We start from the raw sequence: 14,693 nt of genomic DNA, 5'->3' as shown, positions 1-14,693 counted from the left end.
TACACTGTAAAAGGAATAGGTTGACTCCCAATCCTGTCCCCTTGTATAACGCATTACCTCTGACCCGAGCCCTACTGGTCTAAAGTAGTACACTGTAAAAGGAATAGGGTGCCATTCAGGACGCCTTACAACGTCAGGGGACTTTCTAAGATCTACAACACAATGAAAGGCTGCCGGTGCGTCAATATCAGCTGGGTTAAAGACACTGATAAACACACGTAAAAAAATATAATAATACGCTGCATTGATTTGCTTAATGTTGTGCCAGTACATCTATAAAGTTAGTTCTAGAGGTAAGTAAAGGTTAATCATTCATTAGTCAAATCAACTGTGTTACACTGGTCAATCGTCTAGCGGTCTTGGATGTGCCTGTACATAGATAAACGCTATATGGCATTAACAGTGTGGTCTGCATTTAACCCTTCATCTAATTGATTGAAGCCAGAAAACAGAAGGACAACCAGATGCTTCCGCTGCTTCTTCTGTGTGTCCCGTCCCACTGTGCACGTCCAATTGCCGCCGAACTGCGCCCCCCCCCCGTGACTCGGAAAGGATCCTCTTCCCGTTGTATCGCGGACCTCAGACACCGAGGCTGACGGGAGGCGTACAGAAGACCAGTAGGCAGCCATTTCAGAAGAGACCGCCCCATCTTCACCACCGCCCAGCTTGTGGTCCCATTAAGGGATTTATATTCAGAGGGAAGAACACGGGACACAAACTATCTCCACCATCTCCAGGTGGCAGACAGACTCAGACAGGAATATGATTATGCATTGACTGTTGGAAATAGCTGGTATTGTATTTGTTGTGGGTCTGTAAGACACTGTGTTAGCGCTAGTGCTGGAGGCAGACAGAGAGTCAGTTTCTTGTATTTGTTGTGGGTCTGTAAGGCACTGTGTTAGCGCTAGTGCTGGAGGCAGACAGAGAGTCAGTTTCTTGTATTTGTTGTGGGTCTGTAAGACACTGTGTTAGCGCTAGTGCTGGAGGCAGACAGAGAGTCAGTTTCTTGTATTTGTTGTGGGTCTGTAAGACACTGTGTTAGCGCTAGTGCTGGAGGCAGACAGAGAGTCAGTTTCTTGTATTTGTTGTGGGTCTGTAAGACACTGTGTTAGCGCTAGTGCTGGAGGCAGACAGAGAGTCAGTTTCTTGTATTTGTTGTGGGTCTGTAAGACACTGTGTTAGCGCTAGTGCTGGAGGCAGACAGAGAGTCAGTTTCTTGTATTTGTTGTGGGTCTGTAAGACACTGTGTTAGTGCTAGTGCTGGAGGCAGACAGAGAGTCCGTTTCTTGTATTTGTTGTGGGTCTGTAAGACACTGTGTTAGCGCTAGTGCTGGAGGGAGACAGAGAGTCAGTTTCTTGTATTTGTTGTGGGTCTGTAAGACACTGTGTTAGTGCTAGTGCTGGAGGCAGACAGAGAGTCAGTTTCTTGTATTTGTTGTGGGTCTGTAAGACACTGTGTTAGCGCTAGTGCTGGAGGGAGACAGAGAGTCAGTTTCTTGTATTTGTTGTGGGTCTGTAAGACACTGTGTTAGCGCTAGTGCTGGAGGGAGACAGAGAGTCAGTTTCTTGTATTTGTTGTGGGTCTGTAAGACACTGTGTTAGCGCTAGTGCTGGAGGCAGACAGAGAGTCAGTTCCTTGTATTTGTTGTGGGTCTGTAAGACACTGTGTTAGCGCTAGTGCTGGAGGCAGACAGAGAGTCAGTTTCTTGTATTTGTTGTGGGTCTGTAAGACACTGTGTTAGTGCTAGTGCTGGAGGCAGACAGAGAGTCAGTTCCTTGTATTTGTTGTGGGTCTGTAAGACACTGTGTTAGCGCTAGTGCTGGAGGCAGACAGAGAGTCAGTTTCTTGTATTTGTTGTGGGTCTGTAAGACACTGTGTTAGTGCTAGTGCTGGAGGCAGACAGAGAGTCAGTTCCTTGTATTTGTTGTGGGTCTGTAAGACACTGTGTTAGCGCTAGTGCTGGAGGCAGACAGAGAGTCAGTTTCTTGTATTTGTTGTGGGTCTGTAAGACACTGTGTTAGCGCTAGTGCTGGAGGCAGACAGAGAGTCAGTTTCTTGTATTTGTTGTGGGTCTGTAAGACACTGTGTTAGTGCTAGTGCTGGAGGCAGACAGAGAGTCAGTTTCTTGTATTTGTTGTGGGTCTGTAAGACACTGTGTTAGCGCTAGTGCTGGAGGCAGACAGAGAGTCAGTTCCTTGTATTTGTTGTGGGTCTGTAAGGCACTGTGTTAGCGCTAGTGCTGGAGGCAGACAGAGAGTCAGTTTCTTGTATTTGTTGTGGGTCTGTAAGGCACTGTGTTAGTGCTAGTGCTGGAGGCAGACAGAGAGTCAGTTTCTTGTATTTGTTGTGGGTCTGTAAGGCACTGTGTTAGCGCTAGTGCTGGAGGCAGACAGAGAGTCAGTTTCTTGTATTTGTTGTGGGTCTGTAAGGCACTGTGTTAGCGCTAGTGCTGGGGGCAGACAGAGAGTCAGGTCCTTGTATTTGTTGTGGGTCTGTAAGGCACTGTGTTAGCGCTAGTGCTGGAGGCAGACAGAGAGTCAGTTTCTTGTATTTGTTGTGGGTCTGTAAGACACTGTGTTAGCGCTAGTGCTGGAGGCAGACAGAGAGTCAGTTCCTTGTATTTGTTGTGGGTCTGTAAGGCACTGTGTTAGCGCTAGTGCTGGAGGCAGACAGAGAGTCAGTTCCTTGTATTTGTTGTGGGTCTGTAAGACACTGTGTTAGCGCTAGTGCTGGAGGCAGACAGAGAGTCAGTTCCTTGTATTTGTTGTGGGTCTGTAAGACACTGTGTTAGCGCTAGTGCTGGAGGCAGACAGAGAGTCAGTTTCTTGTATTTGTTGTGGGTCTGTAAGACACTGTGTTAGCGCTAGTGCTGGAGGCAGACAGAGAGTCAGTTCCTTGTATTTGTTGTGGGTCTGTAAGACACTGTGTTAGCGCTAGTGCTGGAGGCAGACAGAGAGTCAGTTTCTTGTATTTGTTGTGGGTCTGTAAGACACTGTGTTAGCGCTAGTGCTGGAGGGAGACAGAGAGTCAGGTCCTTGTATTTGTTGTGGGTCTGTAAGGCACTGTGTTAGCGCTAGTGCTGGAGGCAGACAGAGAGTCAGGGCCTCGTATTTGTTGTGGGTCTGTAAGACACTGTGTTAGTGCTAGTGCTGGAGGCAGACAGAGAGTCAGTTTCTTGTATTTGTTGTGGGTCTGTAAGGCACTGTGTTAGCGCTAGTGCTGGAGGCAGACAGAGAGTCAGTTTCTTGTATTTGTTGTGGGTCTGTAAGGCACTGTGTTAGCGCTAGTGCTGGGGGCAGACAGAGAGTCAGGTCCTTGCGCTTCCAGACTGTGGGTTCAGTGACTCTTGGCATGGACTTCGCTCAGCGGTGGGGTTCCCCTCAGTTTCCTCCAAGGGGTGGGGCTGTAGGCGGGGTGTGGGGGGAGGAGATGGGGCTCATGTCGCTGTAGCCCGGGGGAGGAGGGCGACGTCTTCTCCCCATGTCCAGCAGCTCTTCATCCTGAGGATGAGGAGGACACAGTGACTAGCTGATATGTCATTAGGCTGATCTCAGGCTTAAAAGTCTCAAAAGGAGAGAGAAAATGATAAGACGGCACAGGTCCTAAAATGTCCTCTTATTTTACACCGTCACGCAATATCGAGTTAAGAACAAGCATCAACATTCAACAATGTGTGGCTCAGTTGGTAGAGCAGGGTGCTTGCAACGCCAGGTTGTGGGTTCGATTTCCCACGGGAAACTAGTACAAACAAAGGACACTAACGTCAGACTGTAAACCACAAGTCACTCTGGATAATAGCGTCTGCTAAAATGACTCGACATGTAAACCCTTCACCGCACCGTGTCCGCAGTCTCCTCCCCCTCGGTGGTGTGTTCGCTGTAGTGATTGGACAGCTCAAAGTCTGAGTAGGCACTCTCCACCGCCTCCTCCTCATAGTCTGTGGGGTAGTCGGACTCCTCTGAGATAGGGAAGGGTCATGGAGAGCGTGGCGGGGAGAGAGAGATGGAAAGGTGCACAAAGAGAGAGGTGGTGAAGAAGAGAGTGGACAGATGAAAGAGGAAGGAGGGGTGTGTCATAGGAACTGTCATAGCTGCATATTAATCATCATTTAACCAAAACAAATGTTTCTGCTAAGTGAGTGTGGCTGCATTCACAGAGCCCAAACAATAGTCTACAACAAGCAAGGAGAAAGACAAGATAGAAAATAATCTTCCCCAGGAGAGCAGGAGGCAGAGTGCCAAACCCATGACAGAGAGGGGAGGGGGGTGAAAAGCTAGCAGAGCGGCATTAGAAACATAAATATTCATTTGCTCCAGCTGTGACGGTAACAGGAGGGTCAACAGCTATTGACTCGCAGGCTCTTCCCAGCTTACAATCAAAAAAGGGCCTTTTCCAGTTAAAATAACAGTTACAGCTTTTCCCCTCTCTTGTTGCCAAATATCTGGGGTCCCAGAGGTCATGTGTCTCGTTGTGATTGGCCTACAACTTATAATGCCCGTTTGACCTCCACAGCACTCTGCTGCTCAGATCATCTGCCAGTCTCACCGTCGACCAGAGCTGGTTTGGCCAGCTCGATGCGGGACACGATCTCTGCCAGGTCAGTGAAGGAGGCATTAGGACAGGTCACAGGTCCCTGCAGAACACATAGGACAGACAGCACACTGGTATCATACAGAAATCATTCAGAATAATAGCATTAAAATACACATTTGTACATTATCTAGTCATGACCATCCATTCTGGTCTGGATTTTATTACGGTTCTGGTTAGCGATCGTATCGCCGTCATGGTTTTGTTTTTCCGACCAACGGTTATTTGATCATCTATTGTCGCCCTGGATGTCTGCTGAGGACCTCTTCAACCTCCCCCTGATACCTGCTGCTTCCAGCCAGCCCTGGTCTGTCTCTCTCTGTCTGGTACAGTTGCCCATCTCTCTCTCACCTACATCGCAAACTTTTTTACTGATCTGCTGTTGGACTACTTGATTTGTGACTCTTTGTTTTGTTGCAAATGACACAAGTGATCACTGTGCTATTATTGCCTGTGTGAGAGATGGTAAAATTCCTAAGCGATCTCCACCTGTCGTTACGAAAAGAAAACTGGAAGCGGTTCGATATTCAAGGTTTTTTTACATTTGTATTTCGCATTGAATGGAATGGAATTAATCCCCGATGTTGAACCTTTTCTCCCTTCCACAACACATTCCAGGATGTATGAAATAGGCCCCTTAAAAATAAAATCAGGATTAAGGTCAGAGAACCCTTGGTTTACTGATGAACTTACTAAAATCATAAGGGAACTAAATGCTATGTGGGTTAAAGCAAGAGGGTCAGGTTCGGCGGATGATTGGATGGCTTTTAAACGTCTTTGAAATCTGGGTGTGGCAATGACCGAAAACTGAAAGCAGACCACTACCTTAAATCTACTTTGGGTAATTTAAATAATCCCGCCACATTTTGGCAAGTAGCGAAAGGTTTAAAAAGATACACAGCTTCCCAAACAATTGTTGGACAGATTGTATCTGAGAGAACCTCTATTCTGAAAGCCTTAAATCAGAACTTTCTAGATTCAGGCAGTTTATTTGAAAAGGTCTACATGAGCCCCCTGTGAATTACTGGTCATGCTCTAGATTGGTTTATAAATTACCTATCAAATCCTACACAATGTGTAATGGTGGGTTGTTGTAAATCTGAGTCTACGGAGTTGTGCTTAGGTGTTCCGCAAGGTTCTATTTTGGGCCCACTGTTGTTCATTTTATATATCAACAACATTGGGAATCATATTGAAATAGCGGATGTTAATTTTTATGCAGATAATACTGTTCTTCATTCAAGTGGTAGTAGTTTATTATCTTCAGCTTTTCAAAATGCCCAAAGAGCACTTACCACAATACAACAGAAACGGTATGATTTGAAGCTGGTTCTGAATTCGGGTATAAACAAAGTGCATATTATTAGGCTTCTTTTTCTCTTTCTTGCTTTTCTTTTTCTCTACGATGTACATTACTGGTGGCTTTACATTTAATTTAAATCTTTATTTAACTAGGAAATTCAGTTAAGAACAAATTCTTATTCACAATGGCGGCCTACCCCAGGCAAAATCCTAACCCGGATGATGGGACAATTGTGCGCCACCCTCTGGACTCCCAATCATGGCCTGTTGTGATAGAACCTGGAATCGAACCAGGGTCTGTAGTGATGCCTCTAGCACTGAGATGCAGTGCCTTAGACCGCTGCGCCAGTTACAGAGTGCATTCGGAAAGTATTCAGCCCCCTTGACTTTTTCCACATTTTGTTACGTTACAGCCTAATTCTACAATGGATTAAATAAAACAATCCTCAATCTACACACAATATCCCATAATGACAAAGCAAAAATCAGAAATACCTTCTTTACATAAGTATTCAGACCATTTGCTATCAGACTCAAAATTAAGCTCATGTGCATCCTGTTTCTGCAGATCATCCTTGAGATGTTTTTACAACTTGATTGCAGTCCTCTTGTGGTAAATTCAGTTGATTGCACATGATTTGGAAGGGCTCACATCTGTCTATATAAGGTCCCACGGTTGACAGCCACAGCAAAAACCAAGCCATGAGGTTGAAGGAAATGTCCGTAGAGAGCCGAGACAGGATTGTGTCGAGGCACAGATCTGGTGAAGAGTGCCAAAACATTTCTGCAGCATTGAAGGTCCCGAAGAACACAGTGGCCTCCATCTGGAAGAAGTTTGGAACCACCAAAACTCTTCCTAGAGCTGGCCGTCTGGCCACACTGAGCAATTGGGGGAGAAGGGCTTTGGTCAGAGGTGACCAAGAACCCGATGGTCAATCTGACAGAGCTCCAGAGTTCCACTGTGGAGATGGGAGAACCTTCTAGAAGGACAGCCATCTCTGCAGCACTCCACCAGTCAGGCCTTTATGATAAGAGTGGCGCTTGGAGTTTGCCAAAAGTTCCCTAAAGACTTTCAGACCATGAGAAACAAGATTCTCCGGTCTGATGTAACCAAGATTGATTTCTTTGGGCTGAATGCCAAGCATCACGTCTGGAGGAAACCCGGCATCATCCCTAAGGTGAAGCATGGTGGAGGCAGCATCATGCTGTGGGGATGTTTTTCAGCGGTAGGGACTGGGAGACTAGTCAGGATTGAGGGAAAGATGAACGGAGCAAAGTACAGAGAGATCCTTGATAATCTGCTCCAGAGACATCAGGACCTCAGACTGGGGTGAAGGTTCACCTTCCACCAGGACAACGACAACATACAATCAAGACAACACAGGAGTGGCTTTGGGACAAGTGGGCTTGAACCTGGACTTGAACCCGATCGAACATCTCTGGAAAGACCTGAAAATAGATGCGCAGCGATGGTCCCCATATAACCTGACAGAACTTGAGAGGATATGCAGAGAAGAATGGGAGAAACTCCCCAAATACAGGTGTGCCAAGCTTGTAGCGTCAAACCCAAGAAGACTTGAGGATGTAATCGCTGCCAAAGGTGCTTCAACAAAGTACTGAGTAAAGGTTTGAATATTTATGATATAATTGTTTTACATTTTTATAAATAAAATAAAATAAAAAATGTTTTTGCTTTGTCATTATGGGGTATTATTGCGTAGATTGATGACGAAACAAAAACTATTTAATCCATTTTAGAACAAGGCTGTAATGTAACAAAATGTGGAAAAAGCCAAGAGTCTGAAAACTTTCTGAAGGCCCTGTATATATGCAGGCCTCAACCACAACACAGAGCACTTGACTCAGCATAGCATGAGGCCCTCAGGTTCACTACCAATGAAAAACGTCTAAACACATCACTGTGATCTCTACAGCGCCGTTGGCTGGTCGTCATCGACCTCGCGTGGGATAAACACTGGTATATAAGGCCACATTGGGTAAAAATGACACTATCTACACCTGTTCTTCTTTAATCAGGTCAGCAAATAAATATCAATTACGGTCCCGTTCTCATTTGCTTTTACCAAGAATTAGAACAGTTTTAGTTGCTCTGTGGTCCTGGAATTCTCTCCTGAACATTTAAACATGTGATGATCTAGTCACTCCCTGACCCTCCCTCCCTCACGTTGTTGTTGCTATGCGTGTTGTGAAACTCCTCCTGGCGACGGTCCTTCAGCATCTTCTCCACCACTCCACTGCGACTCCACACGTCAAACACCGTCTTGCCGTGCTGGTAGCCCACCTCCTACACACACACACACACACACACACAGGAATGTAATGTAGCTAATGGGGGGTCTCAGGCAATCCTTGAAAACCTTCTCACACTTTTGACTGAAGATGGAGGAGGCAAGAGAGACAAATAGGGAAGTGTGAAGAGGTCTAGAGGGGGAATGAGAGGAAGCAAGAGAATAACAGACTGACTGCCCAGGTCACAGACACAGAGACAATAACAAGAGTAAGAGGGGGTCATGGGAGAACGAGAGGAAGCAAGAGAGAGAGAACAGACTGACTGCCCAGGTCAAAGACACAGAGAGAATAACAGACTGACTGCCCAGGTCACAGACACAGAGACAATAACAAGAGTAAGAGGGGGTCATGGGAGAACGAGAGGAAGCAAGAGAGAGAGAACAGACTGACTGCCCAGGTCAAAGACACAGAGAGAATAACAGACTGACTGCCCAGGTCACAGACACAAAGACAATAACAAGAGTAAGAGGGGGTCATGGGAGAACGAGAGGAAGCAAGAGAGAGAGAACAGACTGACTGCCCAGGTCACAGAGAGAGAGAATAACAGACTGACTGCCCAGGTCAAAGAGAGAGAGAGAGAATAACAGACTGACTGCCCAGGTCAAAGACACAGAGAGAATAACAGACTGACTGCCCAGGTCACAGAGAGAGAGAGAGAATAACAGACTGACTGCCCAGGTCAAAGAGAGAGAGAGAGAGAATAACAGACTGACTGCCCAGGTCAAAGAGAGAGAGAGAATAACAGACTGACAGACACAGACACACAGACAGACACACAGACAGAGAGAGAGAGAGAACAGACTGACTGCCCAGGTCAAAGACACAGAGAGAATAACAGACTGACTGCCCAGGTCAGAGACACAGAGAGAATAACAGACTGACTGCCCGGGTCAAAGAGAGAGAGAGAGAATAACAGACTGACTGCCCAGGTCAGAGACAAAGAGAGAATAACAGACTGACTGCCCAGGTCAAAGAGAGAGAGAGAGAGAACAGACTGACTGCCCAGGTCAAAGACACAGAGAGAATAACAGACTGACTGCCCAGGTCAAAGAGAGAGAGAGAACAGACTGACTGCCCAGGTCAAAGAGAGAGAGAGAGAATAACAGACTGACTGCCCAGGTCAGAGACACAGAGACAATAACAGACTGACTGCCCAGGTCACAGAGAGAGAGAGAATAACAGACTGACTGCCCAGGTCACAGAGAGAGAGAGAATAACAGACTGACTGCCCAGGTCAGAGAGAGAGAGAGAATAACAGACTGACTGCCCAGGTCACAGAGAGAGAGAGAATAACATACTGACTGCCCAGGTCAGAGAGAGAGAGAGAATAACAGACTGACTGCCCAGGTCACAGAGAGAGAGAGAATAACAGACTGACTGCCCAGGTCACAGAGAGAGAGAGAATAACAGACTGACTGCCCAGGTCAAAGAGAGAGAGAGAGAATAACAGACTGACTGCCCAGGTCACAGAGTGAGAGAGAATAACAGACTGACTGCCCAGGTCAAAGAGAGAGAGAGAGAATAACAGACTGACTGCCCAGGTCAGAGAGAGAGAGAGAATAACAGACTGACTGCCCAGGTCAGAGAGAATAACAGACTGACTGCCCAGGTCAGAGAGAGAGAGAGAATAACAGACTGACTGCCCAGGTCAGAGAGAGAGAGAGAATAACAGACTGACTGCCCAGGTCAGAAAGCGAGAGAGAATAACAGACTGACTGCCCAGGTCAAAGAGAGAGAGAGAGAATAACAGACTGACTGCCCAGGTCAGAGACACAGAGACAATAACAGACTGACTGCCCAGGTCACAGAGAGAGAGAGAATAACAGACTGACTGCCCAGGTCAGAGAGAATAACAGACTGACTGCCCAGGTCAGAGAGAGAGAGAGAATAACAGACTGACTGCCCAGGTCAAAGAGAGAGAGAGAGAATAACAGACTGACTGCCCAGGTCAGAGACACAGAGACAATACCAGACTGACTGCCCAGGTCACAGAGAGAGAGAGAGAATAACAGACTGACTGCCCAGGTCAGAGAGAGTAACAGACTGACTGCCCAGGTCAAAGACACAGAGAGAATAACAGACTGACTGCCCAGGTCAAAGAGAGAGAGAGAGAATAACAGACTGACTGCCCAGGTCAAAGACACAGAGAGAATAACAGACTGACTGCCCAGGTCAAAGAGAGAGAGAGAGAATAACAGACTGACTGCCCAGGTCAGAGACACAGAGAGAATAACAGACTGACTGCCCAGGTCAAAGAGAGAGAGAGAGAATAACAGACTGACTGCCCAGGTCAGAGACACAGAGAGAATAACAGACTGACTGCCCAGGTCAAAGAGAGAGAGAGAGAACAGACTGACTGCCCAGGTCAAAGACACAGAGAGAATAACAGACTGACTGCCCAGGTCAAAGAGAGAGAGAGAGAGAATAACAGACTGACTGCCCAGGTCAGAGACACAGAGAGAATAACAGACTGACTGCCCAGGTCAAAGAGAGAGAGAGAACATAACAGACTGACTGCCCAGGTCAAAGACACAGAGAGAATAACAGACTGACTGCCCAGGTCAAAGAGAGAGAGAGAGAGAATAACAGACTGACTGCCCAGGTCAGAGACACAGAGACAATAACAGACTGACTGCCCAGGTCACAGAGAGAGAGAATAACAGACTGACTGCCCAGGTCAGAGAGAGAGAGAATAACAGACTGACTGCCCAGAGAGAGAGAGAGAATAACAGACTGACTGCCCAGGTCAGAGAGAGAGAGAGAATAACAGACTGACTGCCCAGGTCAGAGAGAGAGAGAATAACAGACTGACTGCCCAGGTCAGAGAGAGAGAGAGAATAACAGACTGACTGCCCAGGTCAGAGAGAGAGAGAGAATAACAGACTGACTGCCCAGGTCACAGAGAGAGAGAGAGAATAACAGACTGACTGCCCAGGTCAGAGAGAGAGAGAGAATAACAGACTGACTGCCCAGGTCACAGACTGACTGCCCAGGTCACAGAGAGAGAGAATAACAGACTGACTGCCCAGGTCAGAGACACAGAGACAATAACAGACTGACTGCCCAGGTCAGAGAGAGAGAGAGAATAACAGACTGACTGCCCTCAGAGAGAATAACAGACTGACTGCCCAGGTCAGAGAGAGAGAGAGAGAATAACAGACTGACTGCCCAGGTCAGAGAGAGAGAGAATAACAGACTGACTGCCCAGGTCAGAGAGAGAGAATAACAGACTGACTGCCCAGGTCAAAGAGAGAGAGAGAATAACAGACTGACTGCCCAGGTCAGGTCACTGCCCAGTCACAGAGAGAGAATAACAGACTGACTGCCCAGGTCACAGAGAGAATAACAGACTGACTGCCCAGGTCACAGAGAGAGAATAACAGACTGACTGCCCAGGTCAGAGAGAGAGAGAGAATAACAGACTGACTGCCCAGGTCACAGAGAGAGAGAGAGAATAACAGACTGACTGCCCAGGTCAGAGACACAGAGAGAATAACAGACTGACTGCCCAGGTCAAGAGAGAGAGAGAGAATAACAGACTGACTGCCCAGGTCAGAGACACAGAGACAATAACAGACTGACTGCCCAGGTCACAGAGAGAGAGAATAACAGAGAATAACAGACTGACTGCCCAGGTCAGAGAGAGAGAGAGAATAACAGAGAGACACAGAGAATAACAGACTGACTGCCCAGGTCAAGAGAGAGAGAGAGAATAACAGACTGACTGCCCAGGTCAGAGACACAGAGAATAACAGACTGACTGCCCAGGTCACAGAGAGAGAGAGAGAATAACAGACTGACTGCCCAGGTCAGAGAGAGAGAGAGAATAACAGACTGACTGCCCAGGTCACAGAGAGAGAGAGAGAATAACAGACTGACTGCCCAGGTCAGAGAGAGAATAACAGACTGACTGCCCAGGTCAAAGAGAGAGAGAGAGAATAACAGACTGACTGCCCAGGTCAGAGACAGAGAGAGAATAACAGACTGACTGCCCAGGTCACAGAGAGAGAGAGAATAACAGACTGACTGCCCAGGTCACAGAGAGAGAGAGAGAATAACAGACTGACTGCCCAGGTCAGAGACACAGAGACAATAACAGACTGACTGCCCAGGTCACAGAGAGAGAGAGAGAATAACAGACTGCCCAGGTCAGAGAGAATAACAGACTGACTGCCCAGGTCAGAGAGAGAGAGAGAGAATAACAGACTGACTGCCCAGGTCAGAGAGAGAGAGAGAGAATAACAGACTGACTGCCCAGGTCACAGAGAGAGAGAGAATAACAGACTGACTGCCCAGGTCACAGAGAGAGAGAGAATAACAGACTGACTGCCCAGGTCACAGAGAGAGAGAGAGAATAACAGACTGACTGCCCAGGTCACAGAGAGAGAGAGAGAATAACAGACTGACTGCCCAGGTCAGAGAGAATAACAGACTGACTGCCCAGGTCACAGAGAGAGAGAGAGAATAACAGACTGACTGCCCAGGTCAGAGAGAATAACAGACTGACTGCCCAGGTCAGAGAGAGAGAGAGAATAACAGACTGACTGCCCAGGTCACAGAGAGAGAGAGAGAATAACAGACTGACTGCCCAGGTCAGAGACACAGAGACAATAACAGACTGACTGCCCAGGTCACAGAGAGAGAGAGAGAATAACAGACTCAGAGAGATAACAGACTGACTGCCCAGGAGAGAGAGAGAGAGAGAATAACAGACTGACTGCCCAGGTCAGAGAGAGAGAGAGAATAACAGACTGACTGCCCAGGTCAGAGAGAGAGAGAATAACAGACTGACTGCCCAGGTCAAAGAGAGAGAGAGAGAATAACAGACTGACTGCCCAGGTCAGAGACACAGAGACAATAACAGACTGACTGCCCAGGTCACAGAGAGAGAGAGAGAATAACAGACTGACTGCCCAGGTCAGAGACACAGAGACAATAACAGACTGACTGCCCAGGTCACAGAGAGAGAGAATAACAGACTGACTGCCCAGGTCAGAGACACAGAGACAATAACAGACTGACTGCCCAGGTCACAGAGAGAGAGAGAGAATAACAGACTGACTGCCCAGGTCAGAGAGAATAACAGACTGACTGCCCAGGTCAAAGAGAGAGATAGAATAACAGACTGACTGCCCAGGTCAGAGAGAGAGAGAATAACAGACTGACTGCCCAGGTCACAGAGAGAGAGAGAATAACAGACTGACTGCCCAGGTCACAGATAGAGAGAGAATAACAGACTGACTGCCCAGGTCAGAGACACAGAGACAATAACAGACTGACTGCCCAGGTCAGAGACACAGAGAGAATAACAGACTGACTGCCCAGGTCACAGAGAGAGAGAGAGAGAATAACAGACTGACTGCCCAGGTCAGAGACACAGAGAGAATAACAGACTGACTGCCCAGGTCACAGAGAGAGAGAATAACAGACTGACTGCCAGGTCACAGAAATCTGACTGCCCAGGTCACAGAGAGAGAGAGAATAACAGACTGACTGCCCAGGTCACAGAGAGAGAGAGAATAACAGACTGACTGCCCAGGTCACAGAGAGAGAGAGAGAATAACAGACTGACTGCCCAGGTCACAGAGAGAGAGAGAGAATAACAGACTGACTGCCCAGGTCAAGAGAGAGAGAGAGAATAACAGACTGACTGCCCAGGTCAGAGACACAGAGACAATAACAGACTGACTGCCCAGGTCACAGAGAGAGAGAGAGAATAACAGACTGACTGCCCAGGTCAGAGAGAATAACAGACTGACTGCCCAGGTCAAAGACACAGAGAGAGGGAGACTCACAGCGATCTCGTCAGAGAGAGAGAGAGAGAGGGAGACTCACAGCGATCTCGTCAGAGAGAGAGAGAGAGAGGGAGACTCACAGCGATCTCTCAGAGAGTGAGAGAGAGAGAGGGAGACTCACAGCGATCTCGTCAGAGAGAGAGAGAGGGAGACTCACAGCGATCTCGTCAGAGAGAGAGAGAGAGAGAGGGAGACTCACAGCGATCTCGTCAGAGAGAGAGAGAGGGAGACTCACAGCGATCTCGTCAAACTTGCCAAACTCCAGGGTACGGTATCGGTCTATGGGGGGCCTGATGTACTCGCAGTAGTCACTGCTCTTCACCGACTCCAGCTGACGCACACAGCACACGTATGCCAGCCGCGTCTGAATCTCTGCCATGTTCAACACCTACAGGGGTGTCAAATGCCACAACACTTAGCGCAGCAGGGTGACAACTGTGCACATGCCTCCAGTGCCTAGTGTGTCCAAAGTGGCACCCTAATCCTTATATAGTGCACACGGTTTGACCAGAGCACTAAATAGGGAAGAGGGTACCATTTTGGACACACAAAGTAACTCCACACATTCACAGTGCGTGGAAAAACTGCAGAAATATTCTCGGTGAACGACAACACATTTTCACTCCGATATGAAACCAATACCATTTCATAACAATGAATTGCAAACCATATCATCACACCATAATCTTTGGGTT

General features: G+C 47.5%; 1 protein-coding gene and 2 long non-coding RNA genes across 7 annotated transcripts in view; 2 read left to right on the top strand and 1 right to left on the bottom strand.

Moving 5' to 3' along the window:
* The first annotated feature begins 2,340 nt into the window (after positions 1 to 2,340).
* Positions 2,341 to 3,313, top strand: LOC127930791 (uncharacterized). The gene is made up of 3 exons (XR_008139520.1): positions 2,341 to 2,472; positions 2,893 to 3,032; positions 3,173 to 3,313. It is a non-coding gene; the product is annotated as an uncharacterized LOC127930791 (long non-coding RNA).
* LOC118385593 (patatin-like phospholipase domain-containing protein 7) overlaps positions 3,104 to 14,693 on the bottom strand; it is a 63,078-nt gene continuing 51,488 nt past the window's right edge. For 2 of the 5 annotated variants that reach the window (XM_052521503.1, XM_052521504.1), the window contains exons 31-35: positions 14,198 to 14,386; positions 8,079 to 8,198; positions 4,547 to 4,634; positions 3,841 to 3,959; positions 3,104 to 3,501 (exon numbers count right to left, since the gene is read on the bottom strand). In XM_052521503.1, the coding sequence (XP_052377463.1) occupies positions 3,382 to 3,501; positions 3,841 to 3,959; positions 4,547 to 4,634; positions 8,079 to 8,198; positions 14,198 to 14,386 (636 nt within the window). In that variant the 3' untranslated portion in view covers positions 3,104 to 3,381. Of the gene's footprint in view, positions 3,502 to 3,840; positions 3,960 to 4,546; positions 4,635 to 8,078; positions 8,199 to 14,197; positions 14,387 to 14,693 lie in introns of those variants that run through there. The other 3 variants (XM_052521505.1, XM_052521506.1, XR_008139519.1) reach the window with 3 other exon arrangements.
* Positions 8,252 to 9,644, top strand: LOC127930793 (uncharacterized). Its single transcript, XR_008139522.1, has 4 exons — positions 8,252 to 8,600; positions 8,728 to 9,054; positions 9,399 to 9,474; positions 9,551 to 9,644. It is a non-coding gene; the product is annotated as an uncharacterized LOC127930793 (long non-coding RNA).

The sequence above is a fragment of the Oncorhynchus keta genome, chromosome 6 (genome assembly GCF_023373465.1).
Source record: "Oncorhynchus keta strain PuntledgeMale-10-30-2019 chromosome 6, Oket_V2, whole genome shotgun sequence".
NCBI classification, from domain to species: domain Eukaryota; kingdom Metazoa; phylum Chordata; class Actinopteri; order Salmoniformes; family Salmonidae; genus Oncorhynchus; species Oncorhynchus keta.
The sequence above is the reverse complement of the archived record's forward strand: the minus strand, read 5'-3'. Positions and strand labels throughout refer to the sequence as shown.